This window comes from Pinus tabuliformis, chromosome 1_1 (genome assembly GCF_031772625.1).
Source record: "Pinus tabuliformis cultivar Carrire ecotype Pingquan chromosome 1_1, CPIR1, whole genome shotgun sequence".
NCBI lineage: Eukaryota > Viridiplantae > Streptophyta > Pinopsida > Pinales > Pinaceae > Pinus > Pinus tabuliformis.
This window is the reverse complement of record NC_142297.1, coordinates 652,220,263-652,238,830: the sequence shown is the minus strand read 5'-3', so window position 1 is coordinate 652,238,830 and position 18,568 is coordinate 652,220,263. Positions and strand designations below refer to the sequence as shown.

Genomic DNA, 18,568 nt, shown 5'->3' with positions numbered 1-18,568 from the left:
TCCATACCAAGAAATATTGATCCTTAGGGCTATTCTTATCTTCGACTAATTTACAAAGTACAAATCCTCAATGAATATCAGTCCGAGATGCTTATCCAATTCACCATTCTCCTTACCAGTTCCTTTACTAAGGCTTACGACTGTTTGTCCTGGCCTAGTACAAGACACATGGAGAATATGATGTCCATCTTCACTCCCTCTCAACAAGGGAGGAGATCTTCACTCCCTCTCGAACAAGGAGAAAATAACCATAAGCCTAAGCCTGTAAAAAATACTCATTAATGCATCCACTATGTGTTCTTCTGTGGAGATTTGTTGTAGCTTCTTGACTTCTATCTGCATCACATCATAACGAGCTTTGACCTTCCTAATTTTTGTAACAATCTTCGTATCGAATCCAATGTGTCATCAAATAGTGCTGAAAATTGGCAGCACAGTGCTGAATTTCCTTATCTGAAATCTCATTTATGACAATCATGGAGTGACTTTCTAAAAATAGAAATTCATTTCTAGCATCTCAAGTATGAATTTCCAAAAATAGTAAATCACCTTGCATCAATTGTTAATCAAGTATAGTTGATGGAAAATCACTTATCATCTAAGTCACCTGACACGGGGATTCGGGACACGTAGGATTCGGGATTCGTGGTGTCGGATTCGGGACACGCTGACCCCCGGAACAGGACACGTTATATATTATTTTATTATATATATATATATATATATTAAAAATTAGATATTAGCATATTTCTTACACAAATTTTAATTAATGATACAAATTTATTGATTTCAAACATAGATCTTGATTCTTCATCTATAGCTATTACTATTAGCATGCATAGTACATACAAAATTCAAATAAATGTCAGTGGTACTGGTCACATAAACATAAATGATAAACACACTGACAACTGTAGTTTTCTCATTAAGTCATCAAATCAAAATCTGTTACATAGGTAGTGTTGGTGCAATGCCAATGGCAAATAGAAATAGAAAATATAAAACAACTATAGGTATACAAGCCTCAAGGCATCAATCAGCATCATTGTCCCTATCATCATGGTCCCCACTGCTCTCCTCTGCGTCCTCCTCCTCCCCTGTATCCATAGTCGCCTCTGCATCTGCTGGTATGGAGGTTGACCCCTCTAAGTCATCAAATCTAACAGGCTCAAGCACTGGATCACTGAGATCCATGTTGGCCAATGCCAACTCAACAGTGGTGTCCAGACCCATATCATTAGGAAAGACATCCCACATCTTTGTCTTTCCCCTCAACCACTCTTCCCTCTGCCTGTAAATAAGACGAAGGTTGGTGTGCACATACACCATTGTCTCTGCCCTGGACTGCTCAAGCCTGCTCTTCTTCACAGTATGCAAATTCCCATATGTGCTCCAATTCCTCTTGCAACAAGAGGATGAAGTCACCTGAGAGAGGAGCCTCATGGCTAACTGCTGAAGAGGAGGGCTTGTTGCCCCATGATTTGCCCACCAAGAATAGGGCTTCTTAAGCCCCCTGTCTCTAATCACATCATAACCTCCAAATCGACCAGTGCCAGTGGAAAACTCTGCAAAGGCATCCTCCACCTCAGCAAGCAATGCACTATCCTGATAAATCCGCCTCAATGCCTCTTTCCTCCCCTGTGAGATTTCACCATCCATGTGAGGAGGGAATTTGCGGGAAGGTCCACCATTCAGCCACTCATGGCTGTAGTATTTGGGGTTCAATGAGTGAGCCAAACAATGTAAAGGTGTACAATTCTTGTCCCATTTGCGGACAAGAATATCATGTATGGTATCGCAGAAGGCCTCTGGTGATGTCTGATACTGGGGGCACTCACTCTGTAGAATAATGCTCCTCACAGACTCAATCATGGAATCCCATCCCTCATAAACCTCTCTTAGGATGGGTTTGTCTGTATCTGCAACTCGAAGCAAAGGGATGATAGGGTCCATGATCCGAATAATTAGATCTACCCTCTCCCACCAAGCATCATCTAGTACCGTGTCCTTCACTCTTTTAGAGGCTGCCTGATCTGTCTTTCTCCAAAAAGACCAAAACTCAGAAATAACCATGGACCCAAGAGCAGTCTTGACCTCCCTCAACCTCTTCAACATCATGAATGAAGATGCAAACCGTGTATCAGCAATCTTCAACAATGATAGATTGCTGTACTCCTTGTAGATAGTGAGGGCATTTGTATGATTTTGCACAAAGTTATGGATATGTGTTGCATCCTCAATAATGCTTCCAATCCAAAGCACATCAGAAGCAATGGATTTCAGTGCTAAGTTCAATGAATGGACAATGCAAGGTGTCCAAAACACTTGTGGATATTTAGCTTCCACAATCATGCCAACCGCCTTACAAACAGGTGCATTATCTGTAATGATTTGCACACAAGATTCAACACCTACCTCTTCAACAACTCTAATAAATAACTCACCCATAAATTGTGCATCCTTGTATTCCCCAAGTGTATCCACTGCTTTGAGGAAAAATGGACCATTCAAGGAAGACACCATGAAGTTGATGATTGGGTGTCGTGCTGGATCTGTCCATCCATCAGAAACAATGCTAACCCCAGATGTTGGCCATGATGCCATAATAGGCTCAAGCATTTTTTTCACCTCTTTTTTTGCCTTCGTCAACAATGTGGTTCTCAGCTTCTCTGACCCAGGAGGCACATACCCTGCTAGAGCCCCTTGAGTTAGAGCTCGGCACATCTCAACAAATAAAGGTGAACGTGCAACATTAAATGATATGAAGTTTTGATAGAAGAAGAAGGCAATGGTGAGATCAAGCTCTTCCCGTCTCTCTTTTTGGAAAATCTTGTCCATTGGACCAAGTGATCTTCTTTTTAATGCTTGTCCCCCAGTAGAAGTAGAACTCTCAAATGGAAATTTGGTGGTGGCTTTCCTCAAAAATGGAAGGGGGTCTTCATTCTTGCCCTTGGGTGCTTTTGATTTTGAAGCCAGTGCCACATGTTCCATACCAACATTGGCCTCCTTTTCCAATTCTTTTCTCTTTTGTGAAGTAATAGTTTTACAAGATCCAATCCCACAACCAGGTATAGCCAACAAATGTGATTTCACACGGTAATATGTGCTTTTGAAAGAAATGTTACAAAAGTTACATTTCCATTGCACATTGCCTCCTCCTTTTCCCTTGTTGTTTGGCCCATCCTCTCTTGTGAAATATTTCCACAATGGATATTTATCATTGTCTTTAAGTCCTCTTCCCTCAACATTACTTGCAGCAGACTCTGATGATATTGGGGGAGGAAGGGCATCTCTACCCATGACATTCTTGCCATTCCTTGCTGCCTTTGATTGAGCCATGTTACCTCAACCTGTAAAAAAAATGAACAAACTGCTGTAAAAATTTAAAAATGCAAAAGAAATGAACAAGAATCAACACTAGTTTGAATTGTAATTTGTTACCATTACCAATTTATTGCATAGATGATGTGCAACTGAGGAAAGAGCACCTACAAGCTACAACAGTGTGTTTAATATTTATAAGTTATTTTAATAGATTTTATAATTTTCAAGCAGGTGAACTTATGGATTGTACAAACATCTGTCATTCAATAAAATTGCAATTTTGCTTCTCAAGTAAACTCAGAGATGACCACGGCACTAATATATATATTAATATCACTTATTAATTACACACAAACATCTATATATACCGAGACCTGTTGTAACTTGTGATATTCATATCACTGATATTAATATACATATTAATTTTTAAATTATTAATATAGCAAGGAGGTAGATCGATATACTGTGAGATAAGCTCTGAGATTGATATCACGGAAATTGTGACTATGTCAACAATCAATTTAACCTAGAATTCATATTAATAGTAAATACAGGTAACAGAAGTTATTATTAATAATAATGAGTGATAGGCTATAGCAAGTACGACAGCTGAGTCTACAGATGTTTTTAGTAAAATTCTGGAGAATTAAATAGAGAGGGTTCTAAAGCTACATAACTAACAAGAGCCAACTATTTTTGCCATGCCAAAGTGTTTACGGTTTAGCATTTGTGAGGGGTTTGAGATATTTTTTAACAGTAATGAGAATCTCTATTCAGATTTCTCTATACTTGGCATAAGTTTCCTTTCACTTCTGGTACTCGGTCTCATAACGATGCCTGGTACTCGGTCTCATAACGATGCCTGTGCCTGAACTTTGGATTGTTATCTATGTAAAAGAAGATCACTGTGCTATGGACTTTGGATTCTTTAGATAGCAAGATCGTATGTAACTTTGTAAGTTGTAAACTGTAACATAAATGTGGTTCAAGTTTCAACCGTTCAACGCACTCGAATTTCATCATAAATTATAATTTTATAACCGGCACCGCTGATAGCCTGATACAAAGAATTGCGTTATCTGAGATCTCAATCTGGTGGACCGTGGACTACTTACCTCAAAGAGTCAGAACTTGAAGTTTAAACTGGACTGTGGACGTTGGGCGGTCTGCTCCTCGCTGCAACAGAGAAATCCTTTGCAATTGCCAACTGACTTGCAGAATGACTGAATGAGCCGTCAACTGAGAGAGACACACCCCCTTTTAACCTAGCAGCAGTTCCGAGCCCTCGAAACGAATCCGCAAACCAGGACTCGTCATAAAATTCGAGACACGATTGGAAATTCGCGACCCGTTACTGGACACGACGTGTCACAAGAGGACACGACGTGCCCTGAAATCTTGACACGAATCCGCAGAGAATCGTGTCGGATTCGAGCGATTCGCGATTCGTCAAGGGTTTTGGACGAATCCGGTTTCTTAGCTTATCATTAATCAATCCTAATAGTTCAATTTCAACTTAATCGTCAATATTATTACTATTATCCTTTATGATACAATTATATTATTATTAAAAGGAAATTCATATCTCTCAATCATGTCATATGTAACTTCTCTCAATTAATGCATATGTTACTTTTTCTCACTTAATGGATACGTTACACTCCCTCTTACGCACTCATTAAAAACATGCCAAATTCCTCTTACACACTCATTAAAGCATGTCATAAAAAAATCCCCTTACACACTCTTTAATGCATATGTTACATTACCTCTTTAATGGCATGAGTTACAAAGGCATGGGTACCTCCCTAAATGGCATATGTAACTCCTCGTCAAGGCATGCATATTGCTCCTTCTTTATCACTAGAATTTGTTGCTCCTATATATGTATCTCATGTCATCTCATTATCACTACTTGTGCATTGCGAAAGAAGAATTCGAACTTGAGAGAGAGAGAGTTGGAGAGACTTGAAGAAGATTGTGAGAGAGAGACTTGGAGAGTAAGTGCAGGACTTGGTGAACCAATGTTGATTCAGTCAAAGGGAAGGTTAATTTAGTGTTTGCATCCGTTGTTGCTATCAATGATCTTTATGCTACAACTTGTTCAGATTTGGGTGAACTTCCTCATTCTCTTGATCTCTCATTATATTTTGTTTCTCTGTTGAAAAATTGATATCGAATAGAAGAAAAATCTGGTTGGGTTTTGCCTCGGTCATTGGACTTAAATTTTTCGTGTCTCATTTCTGTTCTTGGTTGTCTTCTATTGTGCTTTTGGTTTATGTTCTATCTACAATTGCTTAACTAATATTGCAACATAAAGAAGTTTTTGAAATAAGTAATTGTTACAACATAGAACTTTAGAATTTCAACATGGTATTAGAGCTTTGGTGAAGACAAGCCGAAGAAGATAAAAATTGTCATCCTTCTATTTTCTACTGAAATATCACTTGTTGCACTTCCTATTTATTGCTAAAGTATCACTTGCTGCGTCTATTTACTGCTAAAATATTACTTGTGTTGTACCTCTGAGACAGTAGTAGGTTAGCTACCAATGCCAGAGCATCTAAAATAATTGTTTTGGGGTTTTTGGTTTAAGTTTTGGAAGACCAATGAATGAAGACAGATGTAGAATTGAAATACTTAATCCTCTGGATAATATTAATATCTCAGCGAAAGGCTGCTATAAAGCTTTACACAGTGATATAGATCAAATAGTGGTGAGAAGAAGTCAAAAAATAATATGATTATCACAGTTTCCAGACTGTAAAACAGAACAATCATCAGTGTGAAAACCTTCTAAACTACGTTCCAAAGTTTCAAGGCAATATACTTAAGCTTACAAAAGATGCTGATGATTTATTGATTAGAGGGGATTAGCTAAACAGACAGTTCATTAATCCATTCTCTTAATAGATGATCACTTCAGGAGCTTATAGGAATAGATTGAGACACAATTATTCCTACCTAGATATCTCTATAAGTCATAAGCATATGAAGAAAAACATAATGATTGATAACTAGAAAACTCACAGGGTAACACAAACTGTGTGAAACCAAATTCAGAATCCTCTGCTTTGTTTTAAGGTTCTAGAAAGACTGAGTACATCAAGTGTCTACAAAAGCCTCGTTCAAAGGTGCAACCAGGTTCAAAGTAGAATGAACAGTCAAGACTTTACAAGCAATGAGTAATGAACCTTGAACTTCGAACCCATAACAACTCAAGAAGAGAGTTATTTATACAATAATGAAACTAAGGAAATATCCTAAAACTGACTAAGATTTATTCTAGGAAGGGAAAGATCTTCATGTAAGAAGATAGGGGCAACTATTGAACTGCTTCTTGCTGTCCCTTTTATTCAGGTTATGTTGGCTTTGTTGTTTGATATTTTGCTCCTTTAAGCTGCTTGATTGTTTTTATCTTTTATGCTAGTTAATTACTTCATTTGATCTTTCATCTGATACTCTTTAAACTCTGTGAATATCATTTGACCCTACGGATTAACCTTTACTGTGTTCCTTTTTTCCTTTTTTTTTTGCTAGTTAAGACTAATCTAAGTACCCACGGGGGATTTGAACCGGTGACCTATCGCAAGGAGTGCCTTAACAGCGCACCCATTCACCGTCAATCCAAAGCCCCGTGGGCTTGTTCCTTTTTCCCTTTATTGTGCGTTTCAAGTTTTTTTACTGTGTTTTTCAACAGTAAATCCTTTTAGATTTTATGTCACATGGTAAAGTAATTTGATATGATCTTCATATTTGTCTTCTGACTATATGCAAGCTTTTTCTTTGTAAGCCTGGAACATGAGTCTTTACCTGCAAAACACACAAATTGTTAAGAAAAACAGAGGTGACAAAGAAGGTTGTCAATGGCTTTATTGACCTTGAAAGGATATTGGGAGGAGTCCACAGCGTATTGAAAGGTAAAACAATGATTTTATTGGTCGCATAGGCTTATGTAGGGTTTACTGTGAAAATAAGTGAAACAAAGGAAAAAATGCTGATTTTGCGTTTAAATGGAAAAATAACTTCCTTTTTGAAATATGGCGCAAAGTGAACAGTGGTCATTTTGTTGTTATGCGGGAGGTGGTTTTGGTTTTCATCGCACCACTTTATGATGCATGGGCGGTTTTGGGAGGGGTCACCTGAAACAATCTGAGCCTGACACGTAGCAAGGGGAGGTCAGTGGAATACCACTTTTTGGGCGGGTAACGCTCAGACAGAGAGGCAACCCGAAATTGTTGAGGGTCCATAGATTTAAATGGATTTGATCGAATTGTGGTGAAGCGAAAGAGCAGCGTGAAGGGAAAAGGAAAGAGCAATGGAGGGGCCCAACAGTTAATCATGGTGGTATGGGCTTTATTATGATTAAAAACCCAGATTAGCGGTGTTTTATGTTTAAACCATAAAAACATTTTAACAAAGAAATCCTTCGCAAAACAGATATGGCAGACTTGAAATAATATGAATGTAGGCGGATAAATGGCGTCAGGTCCGAGCTCCCATCGCATATCGCAATCGCAGTTTAGCAGAGGAAGGCCCATCGTAAAGGAATGCGATAGGGGCTGAAAGCGTTGTGGAAAATAAATCATATATAATTCCGCGCCGGGTCCAGGTTCCCATCGCATATCGGGGATCGCAATGGCGAAGGGTAATGCTTTAGTCGGGACTTGCGATTGGGGCGGATGCGAAATGGGTATGAATTCTGATATATATTGCGTCGGGTCCGGGTCCATCACAATTGGATAGCGCAATGCGGAGAGAGTGCGTTGATGTTGGAAGGCTTGCGATCTTCTGATGCGATACTTTATTAAATACATAGTTTTTTTATAAAACTTATGGTTTCGGGGTATTTTAATAAAGGGAGTTAATATATACGGGAAAGGGAACTTTTAAGGGTTTAATACTATAAGTTAGAGTTAATATGAAATATGAGCGAAAAGGGGAAATAGACTAAGTATGATGTTTTTTAATAAGTTATTTGCCTTCACACACACACACATATTTCAATACTTAGGCTAAACAACTTTTTGTGGGTTTTTGAGTAAAAGGGGATTTAGCATGGGTTTTTAATTTTTCCTAGGCAAAAAAGATTTTAACCTTAGGAAAATGGGGTTTTATGGAAAATGAATGAATATGAACTGTACGAAGTTGGAAAGGTGGAAGTTAGTAAATATAGGGATGAATGGAGATGAGGGAAGTTAATTAATTTATCTTGTAGACCTTCATTTGCTTTGTTTAATTGCCTCATGGACATAGAAACATATGGTAAAACATGATAAATCTACATTTTGTCCAATCAATCATTAAAGTTTGGCAACTTTTATTCTACTTACCCTTTGCTTATCCTATCATTTTTCTTCACTTAATGGGTGCATTTAAGCTAGCAACCCCCTTTCTTTTTTCTCTATTTTACAAAAGCAAACTATATAATTCTAACCTTATAACATCCAAGGGTTCAGATTAAACTGATGAGCACTTTATTGTTCTCTACCTAACAACTGATCTGCTAAGATTAAATAGTTTGGCCAGATCTTTATTCTCTAACTATAACATCAAATTTAAAGCATGAAGCAGTCAAGATTAAAAAGTTTGACTGTCATGGGTTGTGGCATTTATGACAAGCTGCACACAACCATTATTTTGCAGAAACAATAGTAGTATTAATTTTGGCCAGAAAATTTAATTAATTAACCTATGAGGGGATAAATTAATTTTCTAATCCTCAAGACACTTTACATCATGATTTTTACATTTTTTACATTTCAAAGGGGAAATCTCATTTGCAAAAGACCCTCACAGACTACCCAGTTCTGCGACACAAATATAATCTAGCAGATCAAACAATTTGTAACAAAATAACCTAACCAAAGAGTTAGGATTATTCACAAATCACTTTTACATAGACTCGCTTTGGAACACTAGGACTCCCCTAAGATCCCAGTGACAAAATCCATTCCGGCTTTGGGATAACGCTGAAGGAAAACTCTGTCGACCATCCGATAATGGATTGATGAGATAAAAAATCTCTCAGAATGTAAATCGTCACCAAAAAAATAGGTTTACCTAGGTGATTACATACACGAGACAGATCTGCTGAGATTATTTACATTATACACATGCAGAATGGGTTTACATTATAAGATGATGATCAAGCTGATGATGACAATTGGACGGCACGAACATGTCGATTGGGCGCTATCCCTTTTGCGAAAAAAGGGGGTGTACTGCTATGGGTCGTTGACTCGTAGTGGTCAACAGGGGTTCCTTCGAGTATAGGAATTTTCACATTGAAGTCAAAGATAGGAAGGCATATCTTTGCAGATTGAAGAAGTGTTGTATGGTGTCAAGCAAGCACCAAGGGCATGGTATGCTAGAATGGATGCATGCCTACAGAAAATAAGCTTCACAAAACGTTCTGCTGACTTGAACCTTTTTATTAGGGTTGTAAATAATGAACCTGTAATCATTCTTCTGTATGTATATGTTCTTCTTTTGACAGGTGTAGAAGGTCGAATTGAAGAATGTAGGAAGCAATTAGCAGCAAAATTTGACATGAAGGATCTTGGGCTGATGCATTACTATTTGGGACTAGAAGTTTGGCAAGGACTGAATGAAGTCTATTTGGGTCAAGAAAGTATGTAATCGAGATACTAAAGAAGTTCGACATGATGGACTGTAAACCTATGACTACTCTGATGATCACAAACTTGAAGAGACTAAGGAGTTCTGAATCAAGTCTTGTGGATCCTTCCAGGTATAGGCCACTCGTTGGCTCATTGATGTACTTGGTGAATACTCGACCAAACATATGTTTTGCAGTAAATGTACTCAATCAATTCTAAGTAGAACCGAAGCATGATCATTGGATAGCAATAAAGCATATTCTGAGATATCTGCAAGGAACCATCAACTATTGTCTGAAATATGATAGAAGGAATGATGTCCAATTGATTAGATATACAGATTCCGACTGGGGTGGCAGTGAACAGAATGGTGGAAGCACTACGGGAGGATGTTTCAATTTTGTATCCTCCATGGTCTCATGGATGAGCAAAAAGCAAGACATTGTTGCTTTGAGTAGTGCTGAGGATAAATATGTTGCAGCATGTGAAGTAAGCAAAGAAGCAATATGGTTAAGGAAGCTACTATCTTGAGCTGTTTGAAGGACCAATGAACCCTACAGTGATACTTTGTGATAACACCAGTGGTATTCGTTTGTCTGAGGATCCAATGTTTCATGGAATGACAAAGCGCATCAATGACAAGTATCACTATATTCGAGAGCTAGTACAAAATGGTGTGCTGCAACTATGGTATATCTCCATTGATGAACAGGTAGTTGACATACTGACGAAAGCACTTCCAAACAAGAAGCTTGCATACTTAAGGGACAAGCTTGGTTTGGTTGATTTGTCCTCCCTAATTGAGAGGAAGAGATAGACACAACATTCTTGTCTTCACTTGGGAAGAAAGAATGGAGGATTGGGTAACCATCTGACACTTGATACTCTTTGAGAATGTGGTAGGGCATTCAAGATAATAGTCATGGACCGATATTCTTTGAGGATTAGCTACCCAAGATAAGAATAGTCGAATGGAAGGTCATACTCTGTGAACACCCGAGTAGAGTATGTACCTTGAGAGACAATGATGATGGTGTCTATACATCATTGGTCTCGCCAGCATTGTGCTCTGATCTTGTGGAGAGATAAAGCTGTTAGTCAAGGCCTTGCAATGTGACAATACTGGTTAATATGATGTTAGATAGATGGGTTACCAATCCGACTCTTCTTATGAGATCTCTTCAAATTGAGGATGACCATGTACCTCTTATGAATACCTCCCTAGTTAAGAGAGAGTGTTGAAAAATGTGTAACTAGGTTTGGCCTTCATAAGTATGAAATGTATTCTTGTAAATGTAAAATGAAAAGAAAAATTATTATTATTATTGGAGCATGAGTTTCATGCTCAAGTTATTTTATTTAATATGTCAAGCACCCATTGAGTGCTTCTAGGGTTTGTCCTAGGTATAATTGTCATTATCATATATTGAAGATCCTAAGGGCCCATTGTATATTGTAAAGATTTTTTTGTCTTTAAAGTGTCAAAATACCTCCAAGATCAAGTCAGCCTAAAGAGCTGTCAAGTTAGCCTACATGAAGAGCCACGTCCACCCTTGAAGAAGCCTATATATAGAGAGGAACTCGTCCTCCATTGGATCTCTCACTCATCTCTTGATATGCGAGGAAAGAGAAGAATAAGTCAAAGAAGGAAGTGCGAAGAAGAGGACATCGAAGAAGTCGAAGTGTTTTTGGTCTTATCTATCTTTCTGGGGAAGATCGAAGTTAGGGTTTCTGCGCTGGGATCCTCTGTGGTTCGATCTTGGAAGAAGAGGAGAAGGGAAGGAAAGCGAAGGTCTCTTAAGGCATCTTATTAATCCTAAGACTCAAGACAAGGCAAGCAAAGTCAAGAGGAAGGCTATTAGAGGTAGATCAGAGTCTCCAAGGGAAGAAACAACAGTTGCAGCAGTTGCTCGGGGGCAGAATTTCAGATCTACTGGGAGGTCGAAGATATTGCGGCAGGAGGCTGTGGTAAACTTGATCTTGGAGGGTACTTGTCCGATCTTTAGGTCATGGTATTCGTTAATTGAAAGATCTATAAAGAAGAGGAGATTTACAAGTTTTCCCCTAAAGAGGAGGGGTTTTGGCCCTGGCTTGCAACCTATATATTGTGTCACTCTTCTTATTGTTTTGATAGCTATTTGATGTATTGCACATTGGAATAATAACAAATAAAGCTAAAAAGTAAAAGGTAACACAAACAATTTTCAAGTTAAGAAAATTAACATATTCATTGCCCTATTAAATTCTCAACACTTATCTCCCACACTGGCGAGTAAAATGCTTTTATACCACTATCATATTCCTAATAGAAATTTACAGTGAAATACCAAAAACATGCACTAGCTACAACATAAGCATAACCATGAAAATTCTGAAAATAAGACATGCAAAGACAAATTAAAACTCCATAGGGCACAATAATCCTGAGCCATTTTATTGATAATCATGGAATCTGAGTACAACTAGAGATGGAAAGTGTGCACTTGGGCTTGCTACAGTAAGCAAGAAAATACCTAGGTGAGAATAGTTGGAAATATCCACTCAAAATGGCTCCTCCAAGCTGTGCATTCAACCTAGAAAATTCTGCAACTGTTGCTGTAGGTGAACTGAGATTTGAGGGCCCAAAACCCCTCAAATTTTTTTGCAAAATTAGGAACATGCTCCTTGAGACTAGTCCAACAAAACCCGAAAAGGATTCAGGCTAATTCCGACCTCTCGGAGTTACCCAAATTTGGTGCTATGCCCTCGTTGACAGGTTCTGCATCCCCCCACAATCTACAACTGCTGAAATTGTCACAAATCCCCCCTCAATTAACTGTAAGATTTTTGTGCAATTTTCCTTTGGAAGATATGAGTGAAATTCCTTCCCAAACCCAACACAGATGAGATGAATCTTGCCCCATGAATTATTTCCAGTAACACCCCTATGTAGGCTCTAAAATGGTGAATTTGGCTCTCTCAGAAGCAACAATTTCCATCCCTGAAATTCTCCACAAATTCTAGTCTACCCTCAATGAAATCTCTCCTAAATTCGTTGGCCAGAATTCCCCTTAAAGCTCCCTTAGCTCAGTGGAACGACTTCTGCCCCTGTGTCCTCCTACAAGTTCGAACTTTGGTCCCTGATGATGGATGGAGATCCCATCCGAAACATTGGGCGGATCACATACATTACACAATGCTATTCCAGGATTCTCTAACAAAGTTCAAACTGGCTGTAGTAAGAGCTGATATGACCCACAAACTCCAACAAATCTCTTCCCACTAAGTCCTGAAATTCTCTCCTAGGGTGGCACTCGAAGTCCACCAAAAGAGAGGCTAGAATTTCCCCTTGGAAATACCTATGCTCAAAGCACCAATTGACTTGGCTAACAACTCAAGCAAACTCTCAAGTTAGATGCATAAACAAGGAACCCCAAAAATGAGTGTGCTTTTGCTTTTTGTCACTCCTCTCTTCTCTCCCTTTGTGGTCCCCACCAAATCGAGCCCCTTGAGCATTTTTTCCCTCCTTGTGGGTCGAATTCCTCCTAAGGGTTCGATTTCCATTTTAGTGTGGCCCCCACAACTCACCACTTAAATTTTTACCCACTTTTCCTAAGTTGCCTTCTTTTCCTTTTGCAAAATTTAGTTCCAAGTCTTCTAACCCAAATCTCCTAAGTCCAAACACCAAAATATTTAGTAGGAAACAAAACTACAAAATTGGGAAAATTTGCTTAGACAAATTTAATTATTGGGGATATGACATACAAATTGCCCAAATGGGTGTTATACAAATGAGAATGACTCTTTTGACTCATGACAATTATTCTTATGACTTAACAAACCCTAGGAGCATGAAATGCATGCTTGACCTAGTTGACCATTTAAAAGAAGCATGAAACCCATGCTTAAAAATAATATTTTTCTTTTCCTTTTGACTGTTATATATATATATATATATATATATAATATAATATAATATAATATGACACAAGTACACTGAAAATTACAAAGACCAAAACTAGTTACATTTTCCAACATAGCACACCACTTGTCCTTTTTATATATATTTCTCTCTTTTGAATTTTAATTGTTACTCATCTTCATTAGGTTAGGGCCGATCCTTGAGTAACGTAAATCTTAATTATTGTTCATATAACTAAGTTAGGGCCAACCCCATAATAATTTAAAGTTATAATTACAATTATCTTTTGACCCTTATTCATTTTGAAACCCCTCACACTAGGGCCAAGTCTTCGATTATTAAATATAAGCTTCAAAATATGGTTTTTCCCTCTTTAAATATGAACTTCCATTAGTAAAGGTCCTTTAATGTGCTTTCTTCGTATCAGTTAGGCTGGTGTAGTGGTTGTTGGTCCTGTCAAGGGTCTCTTGTGCCCATATGAACAAAGACATTCTCCATATATGCACATCAAAGCTCCCCAGAGTAACGCTATTAAATTTAATATATCAATTAAGGGTTTTCTCTAAGCTTTAAGTAGGAAGTAAGGGTAACAGAAGAGTCAGGGTAGGTAGCATTAGTTGGAATTGCTAACTTTAACTTTGCAAATGTGTAGGGTCTGATTGTGTTAAAAGTAGAGAGTGGCTTCAGTCGACTGGTGGATGCTTATTGTATTTTCTTAGTGTATTTGTTTTAGTTATTTCCTAGTTACATTGCAGATTTGGTAACCAATACAGTTGATTTTCTGTTGAACATCTCCGTTTTCTTGTAGTTTGTACTGTCTGCAACTGCAGCTCATCCTGAGCAAGTTATTGGTACCTTCTCAAAGCGATGGACACACAACAGGCTGAGACAAGTTCCACTCTTTTACGTACCAAATGCTACATCGTAAGTTTATGTGTAAATCCCATGGAAGTTTATATGAAAACCATCATCTTTGAATTTTTATATCCCAAGCTTCCTGTTACAGTTTTATTTGAAATAAGTTTCTTGTGCTTTGCAATGGCGTTATTGCAAGAAATATTTTCGTCAGCTTTTATGAATTTGAACATCCATTTAAAATGAATTAGGCTGGAATATGCTGCTTAGTGTCTGTCCGGTTTCGTTGTCTTCGTGACTGCCTACATCATTGTCCATCCTTTGCTTTTACCTCTGGTCTTATATTCACCTTAAAACTAGGACCAGATTTGCTGTTATAATTTGGTTGTCACTGGGTAACCAAAGCATCCTAAGACGTGTCATTTCATTGTTGACTATCTATCTAGTAGCAACTGGAAGCTCCTCGTTGCCTTTCAGAGATTACAATCTATGAAACCTGGATTTTGAATGTAAATATCAAATGTTATTGGTAATGTATCTCAATGAAAGAAGATTAATTAAATTTTCATCACATATAAGTGTTTTGGTGTCATTAACGTTAGCCTTAGAAAACTGATCTTTAACATGCATATCTTCGCAGGAGAAGCCATGCATCAATGCTTCCAGAAATATAACTCTCTTTTTTTCAGCCCTGGGAATAAATATTATTGATTTTAGCTGTTCAATTTTATCTTCCACAAACGGATCTCCTAGTCTGTTGCACAAGTGCATTTGCATGCTTAAAATTTTGGTTCCTTTTCTCTCGTTAAAACTCAACTTTATTTCTTTCAGTTCTATGATTTTTATTCCACGACTTGTTCAACAGTGCTATATTATTTTATTATTTGCAGGGTTCAAGCGTTGCGCTTCTTGTCCTTCATTGGGAAGAAGAAGGACGTTTCACCTATTCATCAAACAGTTTTCTCCTCAAATTTCTCCAGAAATCTCTTCCCCACCGAGCAGAAACAAGAATGAGGGAAATGAGTTGCAAATCATGATTACTGGATTGGCGAAGATGACCTGCTTCATTCGTCTATGAATATCCATGTTTATCCGCAAAGCATGATGCATTCATTTGGAAAGTATCCAAATCTTAAATTTCCACGGTGTTATTATCTATTCAGAGGAGTTAACTGCAGCAAATTGTCGATCCCCCAAGTGTGGTCTCACTAGGGACCTGAAGGAAGACTGTTCCCCACTGTAATAATATTTATTTCTAGTGTGCGTTTTGTTTTTCCTCATATTGTACAGTTGTAATATAGGAGATACGAGCTTTAAATTTTATTAATGATAGTGTTGCCCATGGCTTGGTGTAAATATTTATAAGATAAGCATATGCTAGGGCAATGTTTTGGCTGTGGATGAAAAGACCTTCCAAATTCCAAGGGACAAAGGGACCTTGTTCACCAACTTCTTTCAAAATTGGGAAATGGTAAAAAGTATCAAAAAAATACATTATAAATTTAATTGTACAATTTAAAATCAAATTAATCAAGATAAAAAATAAAATGAATGATTAAATATAATGTTGCGTGATAGCAAAATATTATATAATTTAATTTTAAATTTATTAGTGAGATATTTAATTGTACAATTTAAAATCAAATTAATCAACTAAAAAATGAAATGAATGATTAAATATAAAGTGGCATGATTGTAAAATAATATATAATGTAATTTTAAATTTATTAGTGATATATGTTTCAGATGGAACATTTCTAGAATTACGATATCCCACTTTATTGGGTAGTGTCAAATCCTTAAATGGCCTCACACCATGGGGACATGGTAGATCAAGGCCAAGCACTATTAACATTTTTTCTTTTATAAAATGTGTATCATATTTTATTTTTTATTTTTTTTCTTTTTTGATTATGTCTAATATAATTAATGGAGGTTAAATGAGTATCGATTAATTAATTTTAATTTTGTATCGATGGGAGAGTATATTATTTAATATTTTTGTTATTTATAGAATAGATTATTGATCATATTTTTTTATTATTAATAATGATGTTATTTTATTGAAGCATATATATATATATATATATATATTATAGCTAGGTTGAGTTTAGGTTGAGGGCAATATATTTATTGGATGGATCAATGATATCTTAATTAATGGGATGTTATTTGGAAGATTATGTGATGTTTTGTTCCTCGGGATAGTTTAGTTGTTGGTATTTTGAGCCTGTAATTTACTTAAACAAGAAAGAAAAATATGCAAAAAAATTGGGAACTAAATGCATATACATAAACTTAGAATTTTACGTGGTAAAATCATGACAGTGTGTCAACGAAACTTCCACGAGACAAGGGATTGGAATTATTATTATTTAAAGTCAATAATGACTCTTTGACAATACAATAAGCTTCTCGGGCAACAACATTTTAATACAACGAAATTGTTACGAAAACTACATATAATGGGGTAAATTACATTCACAAAGTCTTTTAATTGTTGTCATTATTAACAATCTCTGCCTTGACAACATTTTTCTTAATCCCTTTCCTATGCCCATTCATAATTTTTTTTGTTAGGTCCTTATAAAATTAGTGATCCCTCCATTACTATTGTCGTTGTATCCTTTATTGTTATGATTGTGCTCCTATTGTCCTCATATTGTTATTATTGTGCCCCATAGAATCCCTCTATTGTTATTTTTGTGCCTTCATATTATTATTGTTAGGTTGGCTTTGTTATATTTTGACCCCGTAGACTCTTATATATAGAAAGGAGGTTTTGTCATTTCAATCATCTAAGAATTGTTCGTTTGTGTAATGTAAAGAAGGTTGCCCCATTGAAGAGGTTTATTTCTAAGGCGTTGATCTATTTTTTTTATCTTTTTGTGAGCTGGTTTCATAACATTTGGTATGAGAGCTTTGGATTTTCGGGTTTCGTTATTCCAAACAGGTCATCGTGCCATTTTAGCTATAACTTTTTTTTTGCGACGTCTCAGAAGCTAAAAAAAACCTCATTTGCGCAGAAATAGTTTTGAACTTCGGGTCCAAATTTCAGAGCTTTTGTTGCTATATTTGCATAGATATGATCTGAGGAAGTTGGCATTTTTGCAGACTCCAGAATTACATTACAAACAGGTGAACTTGGGAAAATCGTCGTAAATTTTGTTTTGAGCATCAAATTGAAATCTCGTAAGAAGTTTCAAAAAAAAGGACGGCCTCTAGTTTTCTGTTTATCAATTTCAAATACTAAGGTCGAAACGGTGATACATGACACATCGTATAAGTTCGCTCTACTAAACTAGTCTACAATCATGTCATCGTGGGAGATTTGGCATAACTCTTCCTTGGAGAATCCAATTTTGATCAGACTGGTGGCATTGAAAAGAGGACGCAGAGGGCTACTGCAGGTCATGATTTCAGAACTGGGAGATCCAAAATTACAGAGGTACATCAGATTCAATATCGAGCTTCTACAAGTGAAAAGAGGTGTGTAGTTTTTAAATTTCTGTATAAGCTTGGTTTCAAAAATTAGTTTGAAGGAATTCAAAGGGCACAACAAAGCATTGTTATCAGAAATTGATGCCTCGAAGAAAGAAAATGGAAACACCTATTAAGCAACCTGAAAGCTCTAGCAGGACTAATAAAGAAGATGAAGAAATGCAACATGATAGATCATTATTATGAAACCAAGCGCAACAAATTTCACTCGCACAAAAGGTAACATAAAATAAGATGGATGGTTTAAAAAAAGATGTAAGAGCTAAGATGGATGGTTTAAAGAAAGGCGTAGAAGCTAAGATGAATGACTTGGAAGCTAAGATGGACGGCGTGGAAATTAAGATGGATGGCGTAGAAGCTAAGA

At 37.0% G+C, this 18,568-nt stretch overlaps 1 protein-coding gene across 1 annotated transcript in view; it reads left to right on the top strand.

The window, feature by feature from the left end:
• The window catches only part of LOC149215076 (etoposide-induced protein), a 182,539-nt gene extending 166,494 nt beyond the window's left edge, over positions 1-16,045 (top strand). The window contains exons 10-11 of the mRNA XM_089392504.1: positions 14,657-14,772; positions 15,594-16,045. Of these exons, the coding sequence (XP_089248630.1) occupies positions 14,657-14,772; positions 15,594-15,717 (240 nt within the window). The 3' untranslated portion in view covers positions 15,718-16,045. The remainder of the gene's footprint in view (positions 1-14,656; positions 14,773-15,593) is intronic.
• Positions 16,046-18,568: the final 2,523 nt, after the last annotated feature.